At 42.8% G+C, this 26,560-nt stretch overlaps 1 protein-coding gene across 1 annotated transcript in view; it reads right to left on the bottom strand.

Annotated features, from left to right (window-relative positions):
- Positions 1 to 26,560, bottom strand: part of LOC144821761 (uncharacterized) — a 348,292-nt gene that overhangs the window by 248,412 nt on the left and 73,320 nt on the right. Inside the window, exons 4-5 of the mRNA XM_078678955.1 lie at positions 23,649 to 23,763; positions 12,544 to 12,620 (exon numbers count right to left, since the gene is read on the bottom strand). Coding sequence (XP_078535081.1) covers positions 12,544 to 12,620; positions 23,649 to 23,763 — 192 coding nt within the window. The remainder of the gene's footprint in view (positions 1 to 12,543; positions 12,621 to 23,648; positions 23,764 to 26,560) is intronic.

Here is a 26,560-nt window from a genome sequence, read left to right as displayed (position 1 = left end):
CCTCTTGCAAAAATGGAGTGTTTAACATTAGTCCCAATCTGGCTGGTCCAGCTTTGATCCGATTCAGACCCCCTTATCTCAGGCCTCTTTCCCCCGGTGCTTTTCCTCCTTTTAAGGTCAAGCCTAGCACAGGGCGCATGCGCTGCTCTAGGAAAACGACCTCTTGGAATCGCTCTGGACTTCCGGCCTAAGGCTTGCGGTTACGGGCAATACGAGCTTGTGTTGCTGGTAACCGCAAGCTAGAGGCTGGAAGTCGAGAGCGATTCACACGCGCGGCGGGAAAAGTGAAAGCGAGAAATTCTTTTACCAGCAACACGAGTGCGCGCGCACCACTCGTGGCATGCTGCAGCGCTTTCACTCCATCTTTAAAAGTGCCTCGCTTTTTCGTGTAGCTCCTCGCCCCACAAACAAGCACAGGTTTCTGTTTTTCCTTCCACTCCGGCAAAAGGAGGGTTATGATGAAAAGTTTGCAGTGAAGTTTCTGCAAAGCAGGCTCTCTCCCTTTCAGAAAGAAATAAGTCTTCTTTGGATACGTTGCTGTCAGAGGAGTGAGATCTGACTCTGTCTCGGGGACTTCACAGAGAGGGACAGAGCGAGGGGACGACTTGGCCTGAAGTGAGTGAGTGAATGGGAGAGGGAAGGAGTTTTGTCTAAGAGTAAATCTATGATTAGGGAGGGAGAGGTCCAGCCCATATTCTGACAGGCTGCTTTCCGTATGCACACTTTTCCTAAAACACACCTCTCATATCATATCATTATTTTTTACTGTCTTTACACACAGGCTCATACTCTCTCACTCCACCCCTCCTCGCGTCCCTCCTTTCCCTGCTAACCCTCACTCCTTCCCTCCTAATCATTTACTGAGCACTTTGTTTCTAGTTCATACTCCTTGTCTGTCTGCTCAACCTGTGCGTGTGCTCACTAATTCCACTTCAGCAACTGAGTAAAACAATTATTCACATTACATCTCTGTACAAAGAACGCTTCTGCACTTGGAGTCGCATGCTGCTATCAGTTTATTTTCATTCTTATTTAAATTATAATGAATCCTCCCCACTTTTACTTATACATGTTGTCTCTGTTTTTTTCTTTATCTTTTGCAACACTCTACATGTCTTTCTCCCCACTCCCTTTCTCTTTGATTTCTCATAACTCCACCTTCTCTCTCACCCTTTTTACGCCTTTCCCTTTTTTTGCTGACACATTCTCCGTTACTCTATCTCCATCTCTCTCTGTTTCACTCCATCTCACTGACTCTTTCTTTACCCCCTCTTCTCTCTCTACCCCATCCTATCCACTCCAATTAGTTTATGCCCTCCCCTCTCAGTCTTTTACTCTCCTTCAGTCTCTCCCTGTTTAACCTTTTCTCTTTGTGTTATTTTATTACTCTCTCTATATTCTCTAGACCCTTCACTTACTCCTTTGCTCAAAATTCCCTCTCCACGATACTCTCCCCTTCTCCCTTTCCCTCTGCCAACTGTCTGCACATCTCTACAAGCGTTCCTCTCTCTCACACAGCCCACACCTCCCTCTGTATTTTACACTCTCCTTTTCCTTCTTTTGGTCTCTTTCTTCCGAACCTAACTCCACCTGATAAAAATTCTTCTTACATTCTTTCGCCTTCACTATCCCTCTCCCATCTCTATATTATTCATTATCTTGCGCTCTCTCATCTCTCAGTTTTTCTCCATGTATTTCTTCCTCCATAAGTCCCAACTCCCTCTTCTACTCCCTCCTCCTCCACTCTTTACCTGTTTCTCCTTTCCTTATCTTTCACTCTCTTTTTCTTCCACCCACCTCCAGGTTTCCTATTTCTATATCCCTCCCCACTGTTCTCTCCTTCTCCTACTACTTCCATGTCTCTTTATTCCTCTCTAGCTGACACCTCATCCAAGCTCTACATTCCTATCACATACTTTTCTCTCTTACTTCCCTCGTTTGATCGCTCCCCTTCTACCTCTCCCACCTCACTATCCCTTCCTCTCTATCCAACTCCCCATTTTTATCTCTATTCTCCACTATCGGTTTGGTTCACTTTCTTGCATCTCCTTGGTCTCTTTCTCTCTCACAGCATTATTTCTTCACTATTTTCCTACCTCTGTCTCTTACATTGTTTAATCTCGCTGTACCTCCCCTCCATCTTTCCCTCTTTACCCCGCAGCTTTCCTTTCTCTCCCTCCTCCCCTCATATTCTCTCCTAATTCCCAAATTCCATCTTTATATTTTTGTTTCAGTTTCTTTGTCATTTATTCTTTATCACTCCCTGTGTCTTTCTCTCTTGCTCAATAATTCCCTTACTCCCAATATCTGTCTTTCTGTCTCTCTCATTTCAATATTTATTGGGATACTTTCCACACAAACTCTCTTGGACCGAAATCAGTCGTGCAATTTGGTGCACATATTCTATGCTGTCTAACTTGAACTGTCCTGGTTGTCCCCATACGATCCACACTCTCCTTGGATTACAGAAGTTTATGTTACGTTTCGGCATAGAATGAATAGCCATATGTGTGAAGAGTGTACAGTGGGGGTTTAGCTTCCCTTGGCATAGCCAATAGGTCTTGCCTTTGGGACCTTATAAGTGTTTAGTTACCTAGCACAATATCCTTGGTGCAACAACATCAACTGTTGCATGGCTAAAGACTTATAAGGTCCCAAAGGCAAGACCTATTGGCTATGACAATGCTTGTTTGAGAGGACGCCTGTTTTTGGGTAGATGGTTTAGGTAAGGAGCTATCTGAATCACCCCCAGAGTGACCCAAGTCTCTATCACTGTCTAAGTGTGTTTCGCTTGCACTAGATATTTCTGAATCATCAGTAAGGGAAAATAGTTTCTCCATTCCGGGGTTCCCCCTACTTTGGAGCGTATCTGGCTAATGCTCGCTTCTGATACTCCCCTTGTTGAGCCTGAATCTGTTGAGCCTGTTGGGCAATGTTCTCCTCTCCTCAAAGCTATTTAGCTGCAAGCTTAAGGCATTCAAATCGCTACCTGCCCCCTTAGATCAGTCTGTTTGAGTCAAAGTCAGCGAGTCTGTACTCACGAGATTCCCCAGGAAGCAGCCAGTAGGGCCATCATCAGCTCTCTGCTGCCTCTCACCAGTCGCCTCCCTGCATACCGCTTTCTTGTTGCCTACAGGTCCCCGTCCGGAGAAGAGGCCAGGGACCACCGACTGCTTTGCTCTCACCACTTCCTCGTTGGGACACTGCTCCCTAGGTTTCACTTTGTTGATTGTTGATTGGAGTAGGGTCCTCTGTCTTCTGTCCATCTGGCGTCTTCCGGGTTGGTAGCATACCACGTGATCCTCCAGCTGCTCAGGTCCCTGGGCGGCTTGATTTGCTTAGGAGACATCCCGACCCGTTGGGTTGATCATCCATCTCCTCCATGGCCACCAAGATGTTTCAGTGCTGCGCGGACCAGCAGGTACGTAAGTTGCCTAGCTCCGGCGATCCTTTGCAATATCCGTCTCGCACTAGATGCCCATAGTGCTCCAATTCCTCAATGGGGTATCATTCATGTATGTGTTCATTTCCCCGAGTTTTTCAGTCCCTACTGTTACCAGCAAGCAGGGGTGAGTGGCTCCCAAAGCAGTCACACAGCCGCCATCTTGCCTACTCCCAGATCTACAATACTTCCTAAAGGGAAGTGCAATTGTGGACACTGGGATACCCCGCCAAAGTCTAATGCTATCCGTACTGTTGCACAGACTGGAGGGAGAGTAGTAATTTTAACCCCTCCGAAGTCCAACACTTTCTCCATTGTTGCACAGACTCGGTGGGAATAGTAAATGTAACCCCTCTGAAGTCCAATACTTTCTCTACTGTTGGAGTGGGAATAGTATATCTATTATTCCCAGACATCAATGCTTTTCTTAACATTATTTAAAAATATCTATTGTTATTATTTGTTTATTTTTTAATGTTATATTACATATATATATATATATCGATCAGCACTCCCCGACTCCAGGAAAGATAACACGGACACCTCGCTCGAATTGCAGTTAGTTTATTCGAATGACTGCACAGCAACGCGTTTCACCTTTCGGCTTGGTCACGCTACAGAAGCATAACAGTGCACACATTTAAATATACGTCATTTGTTAAACATAGAAAAGGGACTCCACCAGTGTGAAAAATAACAAAAAATAGCAAAGCAGTGATTCCGCCATTTTGACCTAGTCATTTAGTCTAACATAGGAAAGCAAAACCTCATATATATACGCACAATAATAATACTGCAGTCATTGGATACAGATAAAAGGAGGGGAAAAATCCACAATCAATGATTCAAAATTTCCCAAAATAAAAGTAAGAAATCATACATAGCCGCCCAAGTGGGCAATTTATTAAGCTGCTGAACTGAACTACTGGGACTAGGTTTGTCATTTTGCCCTACCTCTAATTTTAATTTCCCTCAGACTCGTATAGATCTGTTTTACTTTTCACGAAAACTGAAACTAAAGAAATGGTTTGACACTAAACATTATTCAGCTAGTGTTGTGGAAAATGAAGTATGTAGTAACCTGAACATGAATGATGTTGAATTACTGAATGTACTGACATCACAAGATAATGTGAACAATGACGATGTTGACTTATCACAGTATAATCTAAGTGGGGACAACAATCCTGGTAGTGGTTTTAAACCCAAATCCATTTTTCTACCTCCAGTTGAATGTGACGCTATTGACGTCTTTGAGAGGGGAGTTCTTAAGGATTTGAAAAAGATAAGATACTACAAAACACCTGGGGGTAAGAAAAATCTGACTGTGGGACAGTGGCAAGCTTTGGACAGGCTTAAAACAGATACCTCAATTGTGATACGACCATCTGACAAGGGGGGTAACGTTGTGGTTCTTGACAAGGAGGCATATATAAAGGAAGGACTTAGACAACTATCAGACACCACCTGCTATACAATATCCATGAGATCAGATGTCGATGAATCGAATAGAATCTATGGGGAGATGCTTAGTAAGTGGCAAGCACAGGGGTTACTAGAATGGGAGGAATTGAACTATCTTAAATGTCCACACCCCCGTATCCCCGTCTTATACCTGCTACCTAAAGTTCACAAGGACCCCACTAATCCACCAGGGAGACCCATTGTGTCATCTATCGGGTCCCTCCTAGAAATGACATCTAGGTTCATTGACCACTATTTGAGGCCATATGTTGTAAGTTTGCCCGCCTATCTCAAAGATACCACCCACTTCCTGACCATCATAGAGGGAATACATTGGGAAACCAATTATATCATGGTTACCTTGGACGTGTGCAGTTTGTACACGTCCATTAAACATGATTTTGGACTTAAAGCGGTGGAATACTTCCTGAAAAGACGTTCGGTGGCTTTTATGTCCCACTCCAAAATGATTCTTGACATGATGAAATTCTGTCTAGAAAATAATTTTTTTCTTTTTGATGAGGTAGTGTATTAACAGTCACAGGGCACGGCGATGGGCACCTGCTTTGCCCCCAGCTACGCCAACCTGGCGATGGGCTGGTGGGAGGAGCGGGTGGCCGCCCAGTTGGAAGATCATGATCGCTGTGTCCTGTGGCTCAGATACATAGACGATATTTTTTTGATTTGGAATGGAGACATGGAATCTGCACGCAACTTTGTCAAAAGTTTGAACGACAACGATTACAACCTGAGATTCACTGATCACATGAGTGACACTAAAATTGAATTTTTAGATGTCATAGTTGAAATTGTAGACAACACCATGCAAACGAAACTATTTCGCAAAAGTACAGCAGGTAACAGTATCTTGTATGCTGCCAGTTCTCACCCGAGGCAACTGGTGTACAGTATCCCCTATGGTGAGCTACTCAGGGCCAGACGTAACTGCAGTTCGGAAGAGAACTACCAACTGGAGAAGGAGACCATGATTGGTCGATTTCTGGAAAGAGGGTACAGCAATAAGACCATTCGTGAAGCTTGTGCCAAAGTGGATGTGGTAAATAGAATCAAACTACTCCACCCTGATAGGGATATTCCAGCTAAAAATACCCTGCGGTTCATAACCAAATTTTCAGGGCAGGCGTCACAATTACGCAAAATACTGCACAAACACTGGCATGTATTGCTTACTGATGTAAATTTGGAGAAACACCTCAATACCACACCACAGATCACATTCCAAAAATGCAATTCTCTCAGAGACGAACTAAGCCCGAGCCTAATTACCAAGAAACAAACGAAGGGCAATGCAGGTGTGGGGGGCTTTACCAGGTGCAGGAAATGTAAGGCCTGTAGGAATAGCTCCGACTGTAAGATCTTGTCCATTGCAGGCACGGATAAAAAATTGACCATCAAAAAGAAACTAAATTGCAATACCATGTATTGTGTGTATGTTCTTCTGTGTCCGTGCAATAGGGCCTATGTAGGGAGTACGATCAAATGTGCTAAAAACCGAGTTCTTGAGCACATGAGAGCCATCAGACACAATAACAGACAGTACCCGGTTGCCCGACACTTTCACGAACAACACTTCCAAAACGAGAAATTGTTGAGAATGGTTGTCATTGACGAAATCCCTATTAACATCCGAGGGGGGGACCGCAAATTGGCACTTCGCAAACTAGAGTCCAAATATATCATTGATATGGAAACTATGATGCCACAGGGCCTTAACTCGAGCGAAGAACTGTCAATCCACCTGCACTAAGAGATGGTAACTTTATTTGTAGTTGTGTATATATGTAATGTAGCTTTATGAGCCCCGTCTAAGAATTATACTAACTGAATAGAGGCTCCTTGCATTAATACATAACGTGCACTGTTACGAATGCTGCCTTCTGGAATGATATTTTTATATTTCTATTTTTATTTTTATTTTTAGGTGAATGCACATTTTTGCTGATGGTGAATTATGCCTATTGAACAACTTGAGACCAAACAAATTTAGGACTCAGCATACCTGGTGTATGCCCACTTGGGCGTTAGCAGATCTTTGCTATAATATAGCACTACAATGCGGTTTGGACACAGTCTTGCTATTCAATGCAGCTTAATGAATTGCCCACTTGGGCGGCTATGTATGATTTCTTACTTTTATTTTAGGAAATTTTGAATCATTGATTGTGGATTTTTCCCCTCCTTTTATCTGTATCCAATGACTGCAGTATTATTATTGTGCGTATATATATGAGGTTTTGCTTTCCTATGTTAGACTAAATGACTAGGTCAAAATGGCGGAATCACTGCTTTGCTATATTTTGTTATTTTTCACACTGGTGGAGTCCCTTTTCTATGTTTAACAAATGACGTATATTTAAATGTGTGCACTGTTATGCTTCTGTAGCGTGACCAAGCCGAAAGGTGAAACGCGTTGCTGTGCAGTCATTCGAATAAACTAACTGCAATTCGAGCGAGGTGTCCGTGTTATCTTTCCTGGAGTCGGGGAGTGCTGATCGATAGTACACAGGGCAGCCGGTGCCCTGAACACGGACCGTCCTGCCAGACGGCTTCCGCCGAAACCGGAGTTTGCGGATTTTCATATATATATATATATATATATATATATATATATATATATATATATATATATATATCACAACAGTCTCTTCTTTGTTTTCTCAAGAAGTACACTGGCACAGGTTGCAAAGGTAAAAAGTAGTTTTAATCACGTAAATATATGGAGGCAGGAGGCTCTCAATCCCAAAGCATTTCAGCTCTCCCGAGCCATGGTTACGGGAAATTCTCTCTGGTTTTCAAAATTGCCCACGTGACTCGGAGTTGAACCGCAGGTCGTATTTCACATACCAAGCACGCATTCGAAAACATTGAAGGCGCTGAGGTAAGGAAATTAGCGTGATTCCAATGTATTAGTTCCATTCCAAACGCTAAAATGCTTCTTTGATCATGCTGGCTGAAATGTGGGTCAAAGTTGTCCCATCTCTCACTCTCATTTAATGGCCTCCGAGGCTCTCCAATGCAAGTCCGTCTGCAACCAGATCACACCCAGGCCATCCACTGTGCCCATTTTTCCTCCTCCCAAGACAAGGTGGACCAGTCTTTTAGCAGAGAGGAACTTATCTCCAAGTAGCCGGACATATGTTGTAGTAGCCCATTAAATGGGCGAGAAAATAACGAAACACTAACATGTAAGACATGCCTGTTGAACATCACTCCAACGAATTGGCTGCCCAACCAACATCTGACCTTTATAAAGCACCTAAGGTGTAGATGCATCATAAGGCTTGCCTGTTGAGTACCTGCCTAATTAACGCCTGATCACTTCCCAAACATAAAATGAAGACATGGGGTTCTTTGCAAGAAGAATACTCGGATGTAATGTTTGTCACTGAGACTTGGCTGAGTAATTAATTGGTAACTGACATTGTCCTTGCCTTCTCTGAAAGTCACTCCATCTCACATCTTGATCATGGTGGCAGTTATTTATCACTTTAAGTTTGCCTGCACAATAAAAAAACTTGTGGGTCTGGGAAAAGCGGAGGCTCTCTGCCTCTCTCCAAAGCTATCTGACAACTTTTTTTTTTTGAGGCTCACTATTATATCACCTCCCTGACTACTTGACCATATTTGGGAACCTGTTGGCAAAGGTGGTTGCACCACTAAACTCACAATATGCCCATTTTACAGTCCTGGGGGTCTTTAATGTCCATATGGACGACCCAAATTGTAAAGGGTTGTCTCTGCTGAGGAAAGCAATGGCCGACCTGAACCTCTCGCTAAGAGTCAGTGGTCCACACACCAAAAGGGGCACACACTTGATCTAACTTTTTCCAATCTGACTATGCTTCAAATCGCCAACCCCTGCCCTGTAACATGGCCATATCATTTCCTAGGCCATTTTCGTGGACTGTGCCAGATCCAGTTATACCGGCAACTAGAACAGTCATGGAATGGCGAGCATGGCATAAAATTTCTGAAACCATTTAAAGTAACTCTCTTAAATAAATTGCTATCTCTTTGGGGTCCAACCTGGACGATGCAGATAAGGCACTCAATGTCTTCCTTACACAGGCGTTAGATGAACAGGCACCTATAAAAAGGGATATGCCGAAATGGAAATCCCCCTCTGCGACATGGTTCTCACCACTTCTACAGGACGAAACATGCCAGTGTAAACATTTCAAAAGAAAATTGAGAAAGAGGTATGAGCCTAGCGACGAGCTAATTTACTAATCAGCTCTAAGTGCTTTTCGAAAAAAGATCAAGAAAGCACAACGGGACACCTTTGCTAAGCAAATCAATAATGCAGGATATAACACTCTACTCAATGCAACCTAAATACACTCCACAAAATACCACTCAGTGCAACATAGTTACACGTCACATAAATACACTATACTTAATGCAACATAAATACACTTCACATACAACTCAGTACCACATAATTACACACCACATAATTACATTCTACTCAATGTAACATAAATACACTCCACATAGTACCACTCAGTGCCACATCATTACACGCCACATAATTACACTCTACTCAATGCAACATAAATACACTCCATATCATACCACTCAGTACCACATAATTACACACCACATATTTACACTCTACTCAAAGCAACATAATTACACTCAAGATAATACCACTCAGTACCACTTAACTACACGTCACATAATTACACTGTATTCAATGCAATATAAATACACTCCACATACCACTCAGTACTACATAATTGCACGCCACATAATTAAATACTCTCTACTCAATGCAACATAAATACATTCCACAAATACCACTCAGTGCCACATAATAACACACCATATAATTGCACTGTACTCAATGCAAAATAAATACACATCACATACAACCAATCAACATAAATGCACTCCACACTATGACACAATTTCACTAAGCATAATTTCACTCAACACCACAGGTCCGGGCCACACAATTCAACTCCACACATTTTCAATACACATCACATAATTACACACCAAACAACATATTTCAACTCCACAATCCACAGCGTACCTCTATTCCACACCATATAGTGGCACCACCTGAGCACCAAACATCACTCACCACCACCATTTTGCATCAGCGCACCACCTAAGCATCACCTAAACATCATCTAAGCATCACGTCAGTCTGCCCTCGGAATCTGGCATCTGTTGATTCTCCCATAGTGTCCGTCCGTTGTTCGTGTTCTAATTAATTACTAATTAAATTACTGTTTTCCAACCTCCACACACCCGTTATTTATGTCCAGCTCCCCCTTAACAAAAATAATTATAACAAATAAGCATAAGAAGAGGCCGGAAGAAGTTGCCACCAGTGCAAGTACAAAACAACTAGAAGAAATATATTATGTTAAAACCTTTTTTTAAGCAAGTTGTTCAGTTGTATATAATGTCGTCTTGGTTTGTATAAAGATAACAAAAATGCTTAACACTTTTTATTATAACTTTTCAACATGATGCACAGCAGCCACAATGCTCTACAACATAACCAAAAGTTCTGGCTAAACACAAAAGGTCCCAAAGGTGAGACCTATTGGCTATGCTAATGCTTGTTGTTTTTCTGAAATAGCCTTCTATCATGGGAAATTGTTTAAAAAAAGAAAAATGCAGTGTTCCTGATACGCAGGCTGTTTCTCTCCTGCATGTTAGGGCCACTGAGCGGTTTTCCTGCTCAAAACCAGCAAATTCTAAATGACAGTCACAGATGCCCCCTACTTAAATAGCGAGAGGAAACTGCCACTCTTACCAGGCGGTGCAATGGTGGACGGACTGCCAGGTCAAGGATTTCCAACACACGAGCCAGTTAAGCTCTGCCTTCAGAAACCCAGTAGTTCCTCCTACTGTAAATGAGGAAGGGAAAGCATGAGTTTGGCCGGGTGGGAGCTCCGCCAAATTATCATAAAGCTCCCACTATGCTAATCTCTAAACTAGGTCTAGTCTTGTTCATTTAAACACATCTTCTGCTTATCTCTATTATTGCTGCAACAAGAGCTTTGTATAGCTTCGGGCTGATCCAGTGTTTGATGGCCCAGTCAACATATACAGGAAAAGTTGATATATTTTTGGAAACTTTTTCCTTAATGTCTTGCACAGAGAGAAGGAAGGCTTGGAAAGTAACTACGGCAGCTGACAAGTTATTTGGCGTGTGGCCATAGATATGTATATCTTGGTCATAAAGCGGTATTGGTACATTTCTGATGTTTTTAACCTGGCATGACAAGAATATTGTGCTCTTTCTTACAGAGGAGAAACCCGATCAATGGTTGGATCACACACAGTAAAAACATATATTTTGCGATTCTACATATTGTGAGAAATCCCTATGAGGGCAGCCAGTACGGTTTTACTTCAAATATTGCTGGGTCTGTCATCGCCTCGAAACATTCTGAGGTTAATAAAAGGGACACTATCTTTTTTCCTAATTAAAATCCTTAGATTTAAAATATTTTCTTTGAATATATCCAGAATATTAAAAAAATAGTTGTACTAGCAGAAAAGAACAGTCAAAGAGTCATTAATATATGTATATGTACCTCAGAATGTGAATGATATATACCTTTTAAAAATCGTTTTTAAACGTGCAAGACGTGCAGGCATCATATCCTCTTACTTGAATTTGGCTCTTCCCAGGAGCATGGACCAAGTACTTGATCCATCCACTGCTTCTGTTTTTGGGGCTACTTTTGTCTTCATGTTCAAGCACTCCCTATGAGTGCTTGTGTTTTTAGTCTGTCTCCCATATTCCCATCCATGTATACTCCATTCTCTCCCACCTGTCCCCCTCCAGGTTGATTCTTTTCCCTTTGACTACCCCTACCCAGTACTCTACGACACTGCAGTTTACGCCACTCTACTCTTCTTTGCACCACTGTATGCCACTGCGCCGCTCTACTCAACTCCACTGAACTCTATTCTGCACTGTACTTTATGCCACTGCATTCTACAAACCTATATTTTGCACCACACTACTCTAGGCCACTGCACTGGAGACCACTCTACTTCACTGCCCTCTACTACACTCTACCCCTGTGCACTATATCCCACTTCACCGCTCTACCTCACTGCACTCTGCACCACTCTACTTTACACCACCGCACTCTATGCCGCTACATTCTATGCCAATCCACTATATTCTAAGCCACTCCACTCTATGCCACTCCACTCCACTTTATGCCACTCCACACCACTGTATGCCACTCATCGCAGTGCCACTCTTTCCTCCTCCACCCCACACAATGCCACTTTACTCTACCCCAAGCTACTCTACTCCACTCCACTCCACGACACTCAACACCATGCCACTCACTCCACTATGGTCTACCACACTGCAGTCTACGCCAATCCACTCTACGCTACTGCACCTAACGCCACTCTACTCCACGCCAGTCCACTCCAGTCCAGTCCACCCTACATCACTCTACTTCACTGTACACCGCTCTACACCATGTCACTCCACTCTGCTGGACAGGGCTATAAGACACTAGCACGGCCAATAGCTCATTTGCATGCCATTTACATTTCTGCACGCAGGCTATTCACATGGATGATGCACACATTTATGATTTTATTTAAAGTCAAGTTATATGTACCGTTTGTAAAGTGTTTCATCTGTAATTGAAGTTTGGCTAGCTCTTTCTTCAGCTCCTCTTTTTCTTCATTCAGTTTTCTGGAGAAAAAAAACAATTTAAAGAACAGCAGAAACCAACTGAAGATGGTATTTCTAGGTTTCATTATGCTTCAACTAACTGTTATTGTTAATATTTTAGATGTGTTTTCATAAATAAATTTGACAAACCAAGGTACACACCCAGATGAATACATATGAAATAATAGATCATAAAAACCTACTTGGATGAGGTCATTTAAAAGCAGGGGGTGTGTGGAATTTACGTAATCTGCTCTCCCATAACTAAGGGAAATTTCACGAAAATTATACAAAATTTAGCTAAATGAAAATCCACCATTTAGTGCTATATTTTAGAGTGAAATGTGTGCCCCCTTTACGCAAAAAAACCCACTACTCAAGCAAAGAACAGTTGCACAGGTTCTTATTGTTCGTATTGTTCCGGCACTATAATTTTGCAGCAAACAGTTGTATAACTAACGACACGACATAATGTCAGGAATACGAAATAACGATGGTGCTATTCAAATGTTGCCCAGACCTAATGTAAAGGTGGACGAAGTGGCCAGGGATTTAAAAAGGTTTGTGAAATGATGGGATATATTTATTAGCAAAGTAACGATAAGCAAGGCAACAATGTAATAACACATATAACTGTCTGATCTGGATTAATTGCATTCATAATTGGTGAATCAGAATCAGAACTGTTGTAGACCAAGTATGCATGTGCAGTCCTCCCATGCGCGCCTGACCAACTCACTGGCCGCCCTCCGCCTCAGGTCTCACTTAGTTAACATGGAGAGATGAGGGGGTATGAAAGTTCATTATGAAGGGATGAGGCACAGAATTAAAAGCACATTAGAACATTGGAATGTGGAGCCCTCCATTGAATACAATGGAGTTCTCTGAGCTTCTGAGGGGCGATACAAACCCCAAAAGCAACATTTCAATGTTGTTTTTACAAAGGCCTCTTGGAGCCAGGGGGGATTTAAACCCAGTCAGGCTCCGAGAGACCTTTGTTTTATTTGTTAGAACATTCTGCCCTCTAGTGGCAGAATGTTTTCATAGCCTTATAGCCGGGTAGCTGGGCTATACCGGCCATTAAAGTCCCGCTCCGCTGTTAAAGGCCCGAGCCAAAGGCTCAGGCCTTTAACGCTGGAGCAGGCCTTTAATGGCCGGTACAGCCTGTTACAGCAGGCTATGAAGCTACGCAAAATCACAACAGGTGAGTAATAATTTGTACTCGTACGTCCTGGGTTCTCTCTAATTTCCACCTTGATGATGCTCTACCATGTAGTGGTGTGACTGGAAACAGCTCATACGATATTTAAATCAGGGCATATTGAGTGGCCCATAAAATGTGTCATGGCGTACATGCAGGCCTGCTACCTTCGGCCGTGCTAGTGCAAGGCAAAAAAAAAGAAGAGTTCTGAGGTTTGACTTGAGTAGGCTCACCCAAGCACCCTAAATGCACAGGAAGTGACTAACCTCTGGCAACATGAAAGCAATGGGTCACATAATCAGATTATCCCTGGTACTGGACTTTTTATGGCTGAATACGGTAATCGAGATGATGGAATTTTGCATGTCGAAAAAGTGTACCTTACTCAGAAAAAGAAAGCTTTTTGAGGCAACACCTTTGATTGTATGTAAGCAGCCCAGTTATCTAATGAACTGTGGTGTCAGCTTATGTCTCACTCTGGGCATGGTGTCACTGGAAATTTGGCCTCCACTCTCCTTGGGCACATATCATTCTCCACTAATCAGCAGGGTTTCCAATAAAGAAAAGAACCAGCTTCCCATCATGGGTGCCTGCCAGCTGTGTCACATTTTGGTGAAGATTGGGGAAGCTAAAATGGGAAGTCCAACCAGTCTTCTCAAATGGGGTCTATTGGTCTTCACAGCTGGGCATGGCCTATGTGTGCTTGCATGCATGTGGTATATGTATATTGTGACTCTAACCAAAAATACAGCGCAAGGCAGTACAGGGTAAAAGGTAAGAATACAGTTTGTATGTGGTCAACAAGTAGAGTCAACAAGTGATCTGAGAGGTAGCTGGTTGGTGGACTCTTACCGCACTATGATGCAGTGTTCTTTTCAGTGGCACATATTCAACTCTTTTTTTTAAAAAGTATTGGGTTGGTTATGTGGATTTGAAGACGTTGCTCTAGATTCATACCATGTTTTTTCACTTCTTTGTCTCCAGGCAGAAGATGTTCTTCCTGGCTACAGGTGAGGAGTGTCAATTAAATGTAAGTAAAAGTTTGCAAAAGCCAAGGAACTTCTAGATTTCTTTTATCAAAGAAGATTGTGCCATATGATACCAACTGAAATTGTTCCTCAATCCTTCCGCACTCATGAAGAGTAAACTGAAATCACAACAATATGATGCTGTATGTTTCAAAATTGCCCTTTCCTAGTTTGACATCTAAAGAGTGAAAACAAAACCTTCTTAGAACTTTTTTTTCTTTTTTTTCTTTTGCAATTTTATACAGTGTGACCATGGCCCTCCAGCATTAGAGTGCTTTACAAGAGAACTAGATTACGTAAAACATTGTTTTGTTTAGCAATTTTATACAGTGTATGACGGCATTAGAGTGCTTCACAAGCAAACTAGATTACTTTAAACATTCTGTAAAGGCACAGGGAGATTAAGTGATTTGCCCGAAATCACATGATGTTGAGCCAAAGCTAGGATTCGAACTTGGTTCCCCAGCTCTAAAGTCAGCAGCTCTATCCGCTTGGCCAGATCTCCTTTCTTTATGTTGTCTGCGTTCCAGTACCTTGCCTGCAATTTCATGATTTTGGACCAAGGACCGAACACATTGCCGTATTAAAAATCGATTGAGACAGAAGGATATGTTTGTGGATTACCTTGAGTGCTGACAATACTAACCTTGGAGAATACTTATCTCTATTCAGACGATAGAACCCCTTTTTAGGTCTCGGCTAGCCGCGCGGAAGCGCGTCTCCGCCGAGAACCTATTGCTGCCGTGTCTGCTTCCCAGGAGACAATCCTGGCCACGCGCATGGTGATTTGAAACTGCCACGCGAACGCGCGCTGTGGCCAGGCGCTGTCTCCTGGGAAGCTCGAAACACCACACACGCATGCGCATACACACAGACACACACACAAGCGCCCATGCACGCACACACATACATACAGAGACACACCCCCCCACACACATACACACACACACACACACACAAGTGCACCAAGGCCCCCCCTCTCCTCCCCCCTCCGCCGTCACCGTCGCACACATACATACACACACGAGCATACACACACACACACACACACACACACGAGTGCACCAAGCCCCCCCAGCCCTTTTGAACTTACCTGGCCAATCTCGGGGGACTCTGCTCTCAGCACGCGGCGCGCAACCTCCTGCTGGCGCGGCCCCGGGGCTCTCCACCGCTCACAGGAGTCCCGGGGCTCTCCACCGCTCACAGGAGCCCCGGGGCACGAGACGCATTGACTCCGCTTGCCTCCTCTTCCGGTCCGGACGCGGCCCCGCCCCCGTCACAGGCGACGTTGCCTGACTTCCGGTGCGGCCGCAGTGGGATTCCGGGGGCATTTTTTATCTTGTAGCTGGCAAGACTAGGTCAAGCACGTTGTCTGTAAGTAGAATCTTCCTTTCCTAGATTAACTCCACTGTAACATGCTCGTTTTTGGGGGGTCCCTACCACTGTTTGTGTTTCTTTATAAAAAAAAGAAAGCCAGAAAAAAAGAAAAAGATTAATTGAGACGGTAAGGAGCCTGTTGTCGCGTGCGTGGCTGCGACGATTCCTTGTGCGCATCTCTTGGCAGAAGTCCAAGCCAGAGCAATGGCACCCCGATTACGGTCCCTACGTCTTCACAGTTCGCTAATTTGATTATAAATGCCACGCAGTAGGTGCCAAGAGTCTGGAGTGATGGCAGGGCAGGGCAGGGGGCTGGGAATATTTACATGAAGACGTTTCCGAGCCAACATTTGTGACTCAAAGCCCGTGTGATGGAAATTTCCAGACGCTACCACACGTGCTACCAGAGGGCCAAATAAACCTTGGACTGTCACTGCATTCCTCAGATATTCTAACAACGAAAACGCGCTAAACCTGCCCAGCGAGGATTAGCAACACAAAGCTGATTGGTTAAAGGGAACACAATTATGAGTTGCCATTATTCTTCATTTATCATCCAATAAATCCCTAGGTCAATTCATCATATTTATTTGTCTTAAGAGAAGTAATGCAGGGTCTCCCTTGGTGCTGGGGCCCAATAATGGGAGACATCACATCATGAAACATGTTCCCATTATTAGAATACCAGAGGGTTCTCATTTTTAAAAGACTAAGTCCCTGCTTTGATTGGTTTTCGGGCAGAACTCTCTCACTGTGGCAAATCCACCCAGGGATTACGACCACAGTCCATTTCTGTTAATAGTATTAAAGAAAACAGGATTTCTTATAAGATTCAGCATGTGGGCCCTTGAAAGGTTGGGTCTAATTCTTATGCACACCGTATAGTACATTGTACTCCACCTGGTATTTTCATTGTTTGAAACTTTCTAGGTGTGAATAACACGCGCCTGTGTCGCAGACAGAGGCACAGCCTGCAGCCATGTGTCTGGCATGTGTTATGGTGATTAGATATTTAGAAGGCGGGTCAGAAACGAGGTTTTTAGGAATCTCTCTGGGAATTTTACATAAATATTGACAGCAGACCAGGACACGTTGGTCCTTTAGCGTGGCTGTTACTTTTTATTTTTTATTTTTTATTTTGTATTTATTGAGTTTTGAAACAAAAACAGCAAAGCGTCTACAGTTGTTACAGACACATATATGCATTTTCTGGAATTGTTTACAAGTCGGGCAAAGACATCCTGTAAAATGTAGTTTAACCAGCACTTTTTGCACCGGACTTTTTTTAACTGAAGGCAACAGCAAAACAATTTGGAAGAATTGAAAAGCCACACTGACCCTGCCAGGAATCCAGTTTCTCACTTTCAGCTCGCACAGATGTGATCTGACACGTTTAACTCGCTGAGCACACATATATAAACTTTTATATATAGGCGCCTGCACCCTCTTCTTGGCACTAGACCGCTGCTGCCCGTATAGCATGGTTTGTGTACTGCCTCCTTCCAGTTAGCGGCCAGAGGCTCCAGGTTGACGATGGCTGAGTAACATCGCCGAACTCAAGGGACAAGGTCTTCGATTAAAAAAACCTCAGTTCGGAAAAGTGCACCTTGAAGTGCATTTAGACACCACCACTCCCATGCACACACAGACACCACCACTGCCATGCACACATGGACACCACCACTGCCATGCACACACAGACACCACCACTGCCATGCACACACAGACACCGCCACTGCCATGCACACACGGACGCCACCACTGCCATGCACACACGGACACCACCACTGCCATGCACACACAGACACCACCACTGCCATGCACACACAGACACCACCACTGCCATGCACACACAGACACCACCACTGCCATGCACACACAGACACCACCATTGGCATGCACACAGACACCACCACTCCCATGCACACACGGACACCACCACTGCCATGCACACACGGACACCACCACTGCCATACACACACGGATACCACCACTGCCATGCACACACAGACACCACCACTGCCATACACACACGGACACCACCCCTGCCGTGCACACACGGACACCGCCACTGCCATGCACACACAGACACCACCACTGCCATGCACACACAGACACCACCACTGCCATGCACACACAGACACCACCACTGCCATGCACACACAGACACCACCACTGCCATGCACACACAGACACCACCATTGGCATGCACACAGACACCACCACTCCCATGCACACACGGACACCACCACTGCCATGCACACACGGACACCACCACTGCCATACACACACGGATACCACCACTGCCATGCACACACAGACACCACCACTGCCGTGCACACACGGACACCACCACTGCCGTGCACACACGGACACCACCCCTGCCATGCACACATGGACACCACCACTGCCATGCACACACGGACACCACCACTGCCATGCACACACGAACACCACTACTGCCATGCACACACGGACACCACCACTCCCAGGCACACACGGACACCACCACTCCCATGCACATACGGACACCACCACTGCCATGCAGACACGGACACCACCCGTGCTTAATTTGTAAAAAAAAAAGTGCCAGGGCTTTCATTTGTAAAAAATTAAGTGAAAGGGCACTCGTCAGGAGGCTACTGTGGTTTGCCATACACATTACGTGACTTTGAGGTATTGGCATTGTAAATGGCAATGACTTTTATTTATGTTTTTGTTTTTAAAACATAAATAAAAGACCTTGTCATTTACAATGTCAAGACCTTAAACTCGCGTTCATTTACAATGCTAATAGCTCTAACTTTTGCAATGCCGAGACCGTTGCATTGTAAATGCTTGTTATCATATTGTTGGGCGGTTCTCTGAGCAAGACTCATCAGACTGTATTAAATACAGGATCTTTCAACAAAGCCTTGAAGATGTCTAGTGGAGACGAAACGCGCCGCATCGGCTATGATCATGTATACTGTTTTTATTGAATGAAAAACTTCATCTATCAAATAAAGAAAAAAGAAAAAAACCTTTTTGGATAAAACAAAGTCTCCAGAAAATGTATTGGGCCATGGGGGTCTATTTATCATAAGTGTGTTTGACACAGGACTGCATCTTAAAAAACTGCATTACTTTATTTTGTGATATCTTAAATATATTGGTATGTGCTGAGCACCCTTCTGTTCATGGTATTAATTTAGGTTTTTCCAAAATACAAAGGGAGTCAGAGAGGTCAGATTCCCAGTTCGTGCACTACCATTGTTCTATGTATATTCCCTAGAATACAAGCAAAACCAGTGCATGTCTAGAGTGCCTTGACCTTTTCTATTTTTGTGTTTATTTCAGAAAATATTAAAATACCATCGAAATAGATGATCGCGTGTGTACAAGACATCCCTTACAGAAAAAATGTATAAACATTGAAAGGCTGCTTGTGCATTACAAAGTTCTAATGTTATCACGAGGTATTCAGAGTGGCTATGCCACGTATGAAAAACTGTGTTCCATTCAGATCCTTCGCATATGCATAGCCATTTGTACGCACCCTCAGATATACCTTAGTCAATATTTTAATTTGGTTAAGAGCCAAAACCAGTGTACGGGGATATCTGCTTTTAATAGTTATTTCATTTAATTCTCTTTAGTCTTTGCAAGGAAAAAAGCTGCAACCCAATGTGGGTATAAAACAATTGGTGAAACACCTGGACAGGTTGAATTAATCCACATTCCTTTATATATACTTGAAGCACTTTGTCTTCCTTGATAGTCAGCTGGTATATGTTACCACGTGGAATATTTGATCCTGGGACAACTGTGTTGCAGTCATAATTCCTGTGTGGATATACTCTTTCTTCCGTTCTGGGCTGACAAGATCCGAAAAGTCCATATATTGAGGCAGTAATCAGATTTCATCCATGAATATGGTAGAGAGACATATAAGGAAGTGAGTTGTCCTCAAGCCTTCTCTGGGAAAAACACGTTTTCTTACAATAGGATGAGACAATGGGATTGGGGACAACTGCTAGTTGATCTTTGGAATACGCCTTGCGTGACAGGCATGTCCCAGATAATCGCAACAGTACGAGTAACTACAAAGTCAAAAGAGACACATTCAATGTGTCCAACAGTTGTTCCATCAACACAGGTGCAGTTTGACAAATAATATTTTTTTAGGTCAAAGAGATGTCATCATTTCCTCTGATCTCTTCTTCCTGGTTTTTCAGTAGGGGAATTATGGTTCCAGAACAAAAATCACGATCCATAAACAATCCTTTGTTCCTCAATCCTGCACATCCATGACCATTCAGGGACCCCCGGAGGGGGCCAGTTTGACAGCAAGTTCAAAATGGGCATCATCGTAAGCAAACACTTGTTTTCAGTGGCGCTCGACACAGGTGTGTGGTTTGGGGTTGAGTAGTTCTTGGAAGTAAGGGCACTGTTTGACAACATATCCTGCCTTCCACAGTATAAACAGACCACTTTTGAGTGTTTGCTCATTTTCTGGCTGTGTCAAGGCACACTGGATGTTGCACTGAGTTTGCAAAGGTTGTGGAGTTCCATTATCATCATGCCATGGTTATTCAATTATCAATGTCTCTGCTGAGTTTCAATTTGAAATGTGAGACATGTCAATGCTTCAGTAGATGCAGAATGATAAACTTCCAATTAAATGGTGACATAATTCCTGTCCAAGATTGTTATGAAGAACTTGCTGCAGCAGCTTGGTCTGTCCAAGCTGCTTCATTTCTTAATTCCTTGAAAGGACTTATGTATGTGATAATATGTCACATTCCTTGTCTCATGGCTAGTAGTCCTTTGTGTGTACATTGCCTAGCATGACATAGACCAACATTTACAAACAATCTTCACGTACATATTATATTGAGCGAGTACAGGATCAAGGTTGTTTATTAGCAGTGAAGCCCATGTTAAAGCGTCTTGAGTGAGGTAGGATAATAAACTCCACCTTGGAATGATACTGTGAGGTAAAGTGCTGGTCAAGACAAAACAAATGCCGTAAAGCATGTGGGATTCCCAGAGAACTTTAAAAGAGGTGCTGATTGAAGCTGCTCCTGATCTGTGGAAGTATTCCCTAAAGCAGCAAGAAGGGAAGTTATTAACTCATTAAGTCTAGTCCTGTCATGCTATATCCTTATCCTCTTGTATTTTAGGGATTGTTTTTGCCATGACGTGTTAGAAAGTCACATCTGAGTCCATCCTGCTAAAACATGGCATATCAAATTCTCTGGATCCAAGAGATAGTGGTAAAATCAGATCAGTCTCCTAAATGTCCATACAAATATCACCTAACAACACAGTGATAAACACTCCTTGGGTTATATCTAGGTGGGTTGAGACAAGGTAGGGAAAATAAAGCAGATAAAGATGCCTGATGTGGAATAGGCAACATCGGGGACATCACAAATGGTTGCCGAGCAGAGGAACACAGTAAGGAACGATGACACAGGATATTAAGACCAAAGAAGTTTGGCAAACCAGCAGTGCTGTGATGCCAATGAAATAGACATTTAAGGTAAATCATATGCAAAAAAAACACAAGGTGAGTAACATACATCTTTGTGTACTTACTGGCTTCTCCAGAACAAACACAGTAAATGGAGTAACCACGAGATATCCCAGAATTCAGGAGAAGTGACACCAACCTTGTTATGTTACGTCAATTTGTTTAACACACTAATTACCCAAGAGGATATCCAGGTACTTGGGCAAAACCCCTGAGTGGATGGTACGCATGACAGCCACTGTCTTGTTTCTGGGGACGGTTCTCCATTTGGTCAGGTGGCTGTCTGGGTTGATGGTGGGTAAGTTAGCAATGAGTTCTCTGGGGTTGGGTCAGTGGCGTAACACAGGCCCTGCAGCCCTTGTGGTGCAGGGGGGCCCAAGCTCCAGGGAGCCCCCTCAGCCCAATACTCTGGCAGGAGAGCTCCTGATTAAGCCCAGAAGCGGGCCCTCTACAAAGCTTGCAGGGAGGGGGGGGGGCTCAAGTTTTGTTACAATAGTGGGTTTGGTTGGTGTACACAGTTGCTGTAGATGTTTGTGATTTGCTGGGGGAGAAGTTGGACAGTTGTCACAGAGTTGTTGGGAGTCAATTAAGTTGACAGTGGCTGAGGGCAAGGTGAAATCCTTGATGATCAAGAAAATCTCCTGGCAGCTGTTGCAGCTTGCCTCGATGCAGTCCACTAGTTATTTTTCCTTTGTGTCTCTTATTTGCTGGTGAAAGCTTCTTGTAGGTAGTTCTCTGAGTGGTGTTGTGGCTGGCTCTCCATTTCCTTTCTAGCGGTTTACATTGGTTTTTTTTTTTTACATTGTTGTTTGGTATCTCAAAGGTCTTCGGTGTACCAGATGATGTACTTGTTTGATCTACTATGCTTGTTGGGTTTGAAGCATGAGGGAGTCCATGGAGTTCTTGATCCAGTTGTTGAAGTGATTGATGTCCGTGTAAGAGCAAACAGAGATAAAAGCAGCCAAACAAAAATAGGGATTAAATGGCACCTCCTTAAGTCAAATGGGAGAAGGAAAAAAATAAGTAAATGTGAAGGATATCATTGGCCAAATGCAGACTAAGCAAAAGTAGGCATCTTTCAGTACGACAATGCTGGGCAAGGTGACTTCCTTCTCACTCTGCCTATATTGACCCAGAAGCAAAGTCTAACCCTGGTTTGAGCCTAGTCTCTCGCTGCCATTGTGACCCAGCCACCACTTGCCCAATCTCCATGATCTCCAATGAGGTCTATGCAAAGGAGTATATGCTATCTTTTCTTCACCGCACTTTGATCTGTCTCTATATTCTGAATTTCATTATCTGTGCATGGACCTTTCAGGAGATTTCTTACACCTCATCCTCATTAACCTATATGTCTGGCACCCATACTAATATTCCCCTACCAGGTAAAACACTAGAGACTATATCCAGCCTCAAGCTTGGTATGCTTTTACATTTTTCTTTCATGTATTGACAGCTAAACAGATGCTGAGAAAGGATAAGGCCATAAGAGCTTCATAGTCCTGCTACAACAACATACACTCTAAATGGTCTACAACTTTGCCAGTAGAAATTAACTCATACTCTGAATTTTACGAATTTGGACAGCTTAATTGGCCAAAGCACGAGAACATATCCAGAATACATAATTCTATCATTTGGTACATGATGTTAATTCTTTTAGGTTACAAAATATGAGTTACTTTCACATAAAAAGTAGCTAGTATAAAGAGGGGGCTAAGTAGGAGCTACATGTACTTTAACACATCAATGTATCAAATGTGTATACTATCTTCAAAAAGTGAACATTGTTGAACAGTTTAGTGAAATGTAATGATTGCATTTTCATAGTGAGACATAAATCAAGCGTTGTCATTTTCCAGGACATAGTACTGTATTTCCCTTTTAATTTGCATCCAATAAAGGCATTGTTGTCAAATGGTTACCTGATGACTTCTTCATCTATTTCTTTCTTATCAAATCGCTCAATACTTCTTCTGGCCAATACGGTATCAATCAATCGCTGTTTAGGAGTTGATGAAGCACTGCTTGATTGGTGGCCTTAAAATATAAACATTTTTATTCCAAAGGTAACATTATGTGTTTAGTAAATCATTACAAAATAATGTTTCAAAGTTGTGAAGTCTAATGGATGAGAACAATGTTACTACTATTTGAGCCCAATTTAATTAAAATCTTCAAACTTTTCCTTGAAAAGCTGCTGATTTTATCAACATAATCTTGTGTTGTATATTTTATTTCGCATTAAAATGTTGTATACCTTACGAATCACTAACTTTTTTCTGTACTGCGTTGAGAGATTACTATAACTAGTCATAGACACCAATGTATCCAGCATTACATTTTAAGGAGTAATGGTTTTGCTTGCTCCATTAGCTGAGATATCACCATCAAGATAAAGATGTATGTGGGTCACTTGGCTATTTCCCAATATCCAGATTTTTTTAAATTCTGTTTGTGTTACTCACCTAACATAATTCAGCACCATTTCCCAGATTTTTAAGAATACATTCCTTTTCCCCAACGTATTCCAATTCCTACATTACAGATGGCAACTAAACTATGTGCTGTGTTAAGTAAATTTCCCATAGTAGCTCCAACAATTTTCCACTTGTCACAAATTGCCAGCTTCCCCCGTATCCCACATAGAATAGAATGTGGGGGCATATTACCAAGGGTGGCGATAGGCCATTATCGCCGGTTTAGCGGCCGTTTTTGGCCGCTAAGCGGCGATAATTCTATCGCTCTATTAGCAAGCTGTCGCTAACTGACTGTTAGCGACAGCTTTTAGGTCGATAGCGAGCGGTTTGGGGCCGCTTTGCATGTCGGCGATATTTATCGCTAATGACATGCAAAGTGGGCGTACCCAACCAGTTAGCGAGTGTAAGCAGTCGCTAACGTTGCTATCGCCTATTAGCCAAGCAGGTGTAGCGATGGAAATATTCCCGCTATCGCCAAAAACCAACGCCTGCTCAGACCAGTTCTTAGCCATGTTATCCAATGGGAGGTGGATAACATGGCTAAGAGCATTTCGTCGCTAATGCGTGAATATCGCTGTATTCTCTGCAATATTCACTCATTTCGCCTGATTTTAATCGCTTTTGAGATAAACCTTGCTAATAGCAAGTTATCTCAGCGATAAAAACTGGTGATGCGCGGCTATAAAAATATTGCCGCTTACCCTACTTAGCGATAAATATCGCTATTTGTTAGTAATATGCCCGTCGTTTCCATAATGCCTACTTAAAAGTAATTGATTGCTCTAAAATTGTCATAGTCAGCACAGATTTTAGATGTCAGAAAACGCCTGCCAAATTGTCGGCTTCTGGCTAAACTACCAATAAAATGTGTTGGATTGATTAATTTAATATCATATTTATTGCAGATACAGAGACAATAAAATGTGATACATATACAGTTTATAATCAATTAAAACAGCTGTAGATCAAAGTGCATAATGGGTGAGCAATTACACAAATTTCATTAAAATACACAAGACAACAAGCTAAAACAGCAAAACGAAATCAGTCATGAAAATCGGTTTTACAGATTTAAGAATGAATACGTGGGCAAGCAAGCTGTTTTGACAACAAAAAGGAACAAATGACTATAATCACAACGTTAGTTGGAGCTGTCAGCCATGTAAAAACCATGCTAATAACATGGATCACCATAGAGAATAAACCTTTGCAGAATCATGAGCAACACAGACATGAAGTTTTAGTTAATCTGTTACAAAGTTACAGACCATTGCCAATTATGAATAACAGTGCCTAATGCCAAATTACAAACCTAATACATGCATACTATTTTGCAGTATTCAAGGGCCTTCTTTCTCCTACGCAACGTAGTATGTATATCTGATCATCCACTCTGCATAACTGCCTTGACCCCAATGGCTTAAAAATGTTCCCAATTGTGTACATAGATTTAAAAACCTATTTCACCCTACTGATAAGAGGATGCTACAGGCCAAAGTTAGGAGATTAGGAGGGGGGGGGATTCCCAGGACCTCGCATCAGTGGGTGCAACTCTAATACATGGATACTTGTGAGATCATGAGCGAGTTGCTTAACTTCCTGAGTGGTGAAGTGTCACTGTGGGGTCAAGGGGTGGGCCTTGGCTCTGTTTCTTTTTAGGTCGAGCCTGGGCAGAGCATGCGCTGCTCTGCGAGGCATGCTGTATTCGAGTACAGACTTGAAGCCCTGCCCACTCTCCGCCCATATTTGTCATTGGCTTGTGTCATTGCCCTTCATAAATGCTGGCTTCTGATTCGCCAATAAACTTGTTAGTCCCTATGTAGAACCGCCTTGTTTTCATTTGTAACCTCCCATGAGGACTGGCCCTTTTACTTCTGATGTTACATGGTATTTTGTATTTAGTCTATAAGCACTATTTTCTTTAATGAGTTTCTCCTGCTGCAGGCACGACATGTTTTCCTGCCACATTGTGCTTTCACTTTCCAAGCAGCCCGGGACAACTGCGGCCGTTTTTTTTTTAAGTGAAATAGGTCTTCCATTTATAAGAGTTTGAGCTAATTCTAAATGACAATGCCTTTTATTTGTATGTTAATTATCAAAACAGATAAATAAAAGGTTTTGTAATTTACAATGCCAATAGTGTAAACTCCTTCAAATGCAAGACCTATTGCATTGCAAATGCTTGTTAATGTTTATCTGTGGGGGTCTTGCAGAGACACTCTCAGGGGCACATAACTTAACACCTAAGATGGACTATGAAAACATCCATGTGCTGTTTTACATAGAGGACACCAAACTTCTTTACCAGACACCAATAGGACTTCAGCATTCGATAGATGCACGCCATGCTTACCAGC

The sequence above is a fragment of the Lissotriton helveticus genome, chromosome 2_2 (assembly GCF_964261635.1).
Source record: "Lissotriton helveticus chromosome 2_2, aLisHel1.1, whole genome shotgun sequence".
Taxonomy (NCBI): Eukaryota; Metazoa; Chordata; class Amphibia; order Caudata; family Salamandridae; genus Lissotriton; species Lissotriton helveticus.
The sequence above is the reverse complement of the archived record's forward strand: the minus strand, read 5'-3'. Positions and strand labels throughout refer to the sequence as shown.